Here is a 5973-nt window from a genome sequence, read left to right on the forward strand (position 1 = left end):
TGTCTACACTTATATTTTAATCTAATTAACCTACTTATAAATTCTAAACAGCTGAAGATGAAAAAAAGGCCGGTCTTTATCTGACTGTGCCCGTACCGTACCCGCCAGTATGAACACTATCATTGAGATCCTGAGGCAGCGATCTTAGCTTGACTGTCTCTGATCGTGACCTGATCTGACTGTGCCCATTGGTGTGAATCCGCTATTATATTACTCCCAAATAATATTTAAAATGACCAAATGAAATTAAATATATTTTCCAATTTTTTGATTTGATTGAATCTCTCCTCAAATGCTTGTTTGTTACGCTTTCACGCGTAAACTACTTAATCGATCATCATGAAACTTTGTACACATATTCTTGGAGGTATTAGAAGTAACATAGAATACTTGTTATGAAAAAAAAATTGTCGAAACTATTACTAAAATGATCGAGGTATTTCATATTAATGTTTCACTCTGTAAATAGCTCATAACTACAAAAGTAGGAAAAAAACTTTTTTAATATAAAATAATGGGTATAACTAATTTCAAATAATACATTATGAATAACACATAGCAAAAAAGTGAGGTTTTATAATTACAAATACAAAAAATAAATGAAGTTGTTTTTTTTAAAATATTTTTTTTTCACTTTTGAAGTGTGCTTATACAGTTAAATGTTCCACTTCCACACAATTTCTTTAGTCTCTAAAGTTATACTTATATACTTTTCCTCCTGTGTTCTATATATATTAACATTTTATGAATTTTTATTAGAATTATTGTTTTATTACATCTGAAAAGTACAACTAAATATAATTTTTGAACCTTTTCCTGTTATTATATTCACATTGTTAATTTAGTTTTAAGTTTCTAATTTAATCCTTCAGCATTTGTAATTTCATTAAAAAATACTTTTTTGCAACATGAAACAATACAAAAATATTTAATGCTATATTTAATATTTATTGGTCCTTCACTTTATCAGCTTCTGAATAAGCTTTTAATATATACATTCCTACTGCTATGTGCAATACCACTACAGCTAAAACTGCAGATGAAATATTTGTTGTCACAGGAGATGTGCCCAAAATACCTGCAAGAAAGTAAACATTAAGTTAGTAGTTATCAAGAATAAAAAACTTTTTGCAGCCAATTGATACATTAAATCAAATTGAGCAATATTCAAATAAATATTCAAATAAATTTTATCACCACTCAAGGAACATTATGCAGGACAAGTCACAAGTTATATGTTACTACAATAAAAGTACAGAAACAAATCAATAGAACACCAAATATATATCATAAACCTCCAAGTTGTTCCCTTTATATTTAATAGACTTTACTAATTGAAAAATCCATTCACCAGTTTTCAGTTTTAAGGAATCAAAGTCAACACTTGTTAAGTTTCTTTCATGCATTCCACGTGATGAAAGCAGGTGCAAATATGAAGAACTAGTAGTTTGAGTTTTGGACAGAGAAAATAGTAAGTCGATACCATATGCCCTATAAAAGGGCATTTATCTACATTTAAACAATTGGAAACAAAATTAAACTCAAAAATGACATTTCTTTCTATGTTGGAACCTCTAGATATATGATGAATTAACAAATTTATAGTATTTAACAACATTAATTTACTTTTCGAACTAGTTAATTAAATCGATTTTAGTTAAAAATTATAATCTAATAAGCCAAATATGAGGGTTGTCTTATGAGGATCAAACTCATTTTCAAATTATTATGTCAAAACTTCTGAGCAATCTCTGTGGGGCAAAGATTTCACCATGATGCAGTGGCCATAGCTGTAGACAAGTGGTGATTGGCTGCTTCTCCAGGATAGCAGAAACATTTTATAATGAATCAAATTGTATAGCTTTGCCAACATCCTTACCGTGACATTTGGGTTCTTTTCTAGATTACAACTACCTCAGGTCATAAGTTAAATATGTCATATTTCAAAGAAAACAAAAAGCTTTGGTTAGGACAGAAGAAATATTACTTTCATTTATCAATATTGAGTGAGATTTTAACGAGGGAAATTGAATTGGGTTCTTGTCATCTCAATATCCCAAGACTGTCGGAGAAAAATATAAAGCTGGTATATTTGTATATGTACTTAACTCAATGTAATGCTTGGTGTTCAAACTAGAAAATTTTTTTAGAAATAAGTCGATAATTGAAGAGAGTTCTTAGTAACTATGCTTTCAAATTTTAATATGTTCAGTTGTAATATGAGCATAAAAGTTCACTAATGGAGTTGACCTAATTTAGAACGTATAGTATCAATATAAATGGTAGACATGTTTCATTTTGGGGATAACACTATATTTGCTTACCTTCAAAAATAATTTTTGAAACAAAAAACGTAATTATGGGCGAAGCCAAGATAAAAACACTATAACTTAAAATCGTTTTAAAAATTGTATAAGGTGTTGTATTTGTTTCCATTATAATATTTACTTTATAATTACTAGACAGAAGATGAGAACTATTATTATTATTTTCTTTATACACTATTCTTTATTTTATATTTCAAAAAACATAACCTTTTTAAAATGTTAAGTCAGGTGACCTGATATATCAACTGATAATGACATTTCTTCTTCCGTTTATATATTTCTCACATGGGCAAAACAGCTGCAAACGAATGAGATGGCTGGAAAACCAATAATTTTCGTCAACTTTTCACCTCTTAGACCATTTTATAAGTTTTTCGTCTTGATTTGTCTTAATTATGTCTCTTTTCATAAAAACATCAGTTTAAAATAGCAGGTAAAAATTTGACTTCGGTCTTTATCAAAATAAATCAAGTCATCACGATAAACCGATAACTTGAGAACAGATGTAGGCAGTTTAGAAGGACTTTTCGGAAACTATAATCATATTATTGCATCATTTCTTCCCTAGTCCATCGGAAAGACCCTGACAGAATAATGATTGATTTCATAGAAAAATTGCACATGGTCAGCTTCGTTTTTAATTGAAGTACCAGATTTCTACTATTCACCTCTGAAATAATTTCGAAATTTAATATTTCGAAAATGTATTCTGTCGTTTGATATATTTCATAGACCTCATTTACCATGGGAATCTATATTATCGGCGACCACGCTAGATTCTCACCTGACCTGTGGTTCGCAGTTGGAAGTGAAAATGGCGCTAGCTAGCGTTCGCTTTGCTAGCTTTGCCAACTAGATTATGTGGCGTTTTTTTATTGGGAATGTTGCAATGAAACACCAAATGAGGCACGTTTCAATATATTTCCCGAGCTTTCGAATACTTATGTATTCATCGTCTGAGACTGAAATTATGTATTATGTATTATAAATTATGTATTAAGTACAATATAAAAATATGTATAAATGTAGGTATGTATAAATATAATAAAATACATACGGGTACCGGAAACAGCTATAACCGCTTTGCATCTGATCATCCAGAAAATTTTGAATCGTGTGTTAAAACCAGCTTTTCCTTTTTAAAAACTTTTTAAAACACTTACCTACACTAAACAACTAACTAGTAATTCTTCAAGAAGGCATTTCGCAACAAAACTGAAAATAATGACATCCACAAACCAACAAATAATTTAACAAAGCAAATAACTCTGCACATAGAAACATACTTGTTATGCCTATTTTACTAAAATATCGAATGTTACGTTTTCGATCACTCCAAGTCTCAGCCGGTCAAAATGCATAAATCGGTTGTTCCCTACGTTGCGTTGCAGAGAAATGTGCATAAATATACAGATTGTCCCTTACTTGCCGGGGCCATAGTAATTCTTTTTTCAAGCATTCACTCAGTGTTTTAAGTTTGCTACTGTAACAAAATACCACCAATGTGTTATTTGGATGGATAGTCTACCAGAGATGAAAAATTTATGTTACTTTTCGAATTTTGTGTAGTTTTTTATTACTATGACCAACTATGGTGCATAATGATAAGCACTCAGGACAATCACGTTCACGACCACGGTCTTTCTCGTTCTACGTAGTTCAGAGCGTTATAATCGTAAACTCAAGTGGAATGTATTATGAAGCATTTTGAACGTTGGGGTAAATAATACTCGTAACAAATGGCAAAACACAAAAAAAGCAGAAGCTTCACCTAATATATTGATATTTCAGATGTCGCTTCAATACTATCAGCAGATGTCACAACCCAAACAAATATCGAAGAATTATTGCCAAATAATCAAAACGGTATTTTTTATTGTTTTTTTCCATATTCCAAACTTTGCTTTGATTTCTAGAGTGACATTTAAAAAAAGTACTTATTAATAAAATGTTTAAATTCCTCTCTCATTTTTTAGTTGTTTGACAAACTCGCACTTATTTCCAACTTATGTGTCTCATTTCTTTATGACATATTATGCCGTGACAACATAATAGGTTTGAAAGAATAAAAAATAGAGACAAATCCCAAGTAGCAGCCTGTATGAGTTCTAATCGTACGAGATATTGCTAGAAGTTGCAAACAACCTTTAGCCTATTTTTTATTATTTATCAGCTCCCTCGGAATAAGATTAACAAATTTCTCAAGTTAACATCAGATAATACTATTTTTTGAATAAATCATATCAAACGTATTTTTACATATATGACGTGTCTAATCATTTAAAATCTACAAGTAACAATTTTTATTCTTATGATTTTCGTTTGTCAAATGGGCTGTTAAAAAATGTTTGGTGGTATATGGATATTTTTTATTATCACGATAAAAAAGCTAGTAGAATTTGCCTTAAATTACCGACGACCATATATTCTCAATTAGCTTTAAAACAACTGAGGTAAATTATGCTTCGCAAGTATTCAGTCGCTCTCTTGTCTAGCCCTGTATACATACATAGATTTCAACTATTTGCCTCCAGAAACAACGCTTGCTGCAAATTTTATACAAACAATGATTTATTTAATTTTTTGAATTATTGCAACGTTAATTCATATTTTTGGAGTTTACTCCTTAAGAATCGATTTGCATATATAAGGGGCCCGGTATGAGAAAAATGTAAAGAGTAAAATCTATCGATGAATGACCTCGTTACGTTTTTGGTGCGCACCCTATGACGCGTAACTTTCTAATTTGTCAGTGTCAACATATTTATATTGCTGTCTTTGTAAAGTTTTATTATCATTGTGTTCCGCTAAAGTGAACTGAAAGTATTTTCAAATAACTATGGCAGAAAGAGGTGTAGATGATATTGCGGAACATCTAACAAACACGTGGTTGCAAGGTACGTTATAATTCATGTATTATATGTATGAGCATGTGCAATTTGTATTTATTAAATATTTTAATAATTATCGATGTAGTTCATATAAATATATATTTGAAATTAACACATAAAATTAGATAATCAACCCAATATGAATTATCGAGTTTATTGACTATTGTAAAAAGTTTAATGTAAAATATTTCGTCGATTAGTTATAATAAATGTATATGAAATGAATAAATTGAATAAATATATATTTATATATGTATATTATTTTCATTAATTAACAAATTTAACCTTTTATAGAGTATCAATCTTTTTTAAGTTAAATAAACTCTTTTTGCGTCTGGTTAGACTATCGAACTTAAGGAGTAAACTCCAGTCGTGCGTCGGAGCTGACACACACAATTTTTTTTATAATACCTCGTATACGACTGAAAATTTTTTCGAAATCTGTTGTTTGTAGTATTTCAATTTTTTAAGCCAAGCAGAACTTTTTATGAAGAATAATGTCAAATACAATATAAGAAATATGTATAAATATACCACAATAATAAAATTTTACTTATAATTTTCGGTGATTTTGAATTGTATTAATTCTGGTATAAATTTTCAAACTCATAGAATTCAAAATTAAATATTCAAATTGGCGTTGATAGAAATATTGATATATTGAAATATCGATTCTGGTTTCTATAGGAAGTTTTATTCATTTTTAATTAGTTAGATTGTGAATGACGTTGAATTTTTATAGGTTAGATAAGGAT

The 5973-nt window shown here is 29.4% G+C and overlaps 1 protein-coding gene across 1 annotated transcript; it reads right to left on the bottom strand.

Moving 5' to 3' along the window:
- Positions 1–947: 947 nt before the first annotated feature.
- LOC130449695 (vacuolar ATPase assembly integral membrane protein VMA21 homolog) lies at positions 948–2560 on the bottom strand. Its single transcript, XM_056787657.1, has 2 exons — positions 2325–2560; positions 948–1078 (listed from the first exon to the last, which is right to left on the bottom strand). The coding sequence occupies exons 1-2, from the start codon at positions 2434–2436 to the stop codon at positions 948–950; spliced, it is 243 nt and encodes an 80-aa protein (XP_056643635.1). The 5' UTR covers positions 2437–2560.
- Positions 2561–5973: the final 3413 nt, after the last annotated feature.

This window comes from Diorhabda sublineata, chromosome 10 (genome assembly GCF_026230105.1).
Source record: "Diorhabda sublineata isolate icDioSubl1.1 chromosome 10, icDioSubl1.1, whole genome shotgun sequence".
Lineage (NCBI taxonomy): Eukaryota > Metazoa > Arthropoda > Insecta > Coleoptera > Chrysomelidae > Diorhabda > Diorhabda sublineata.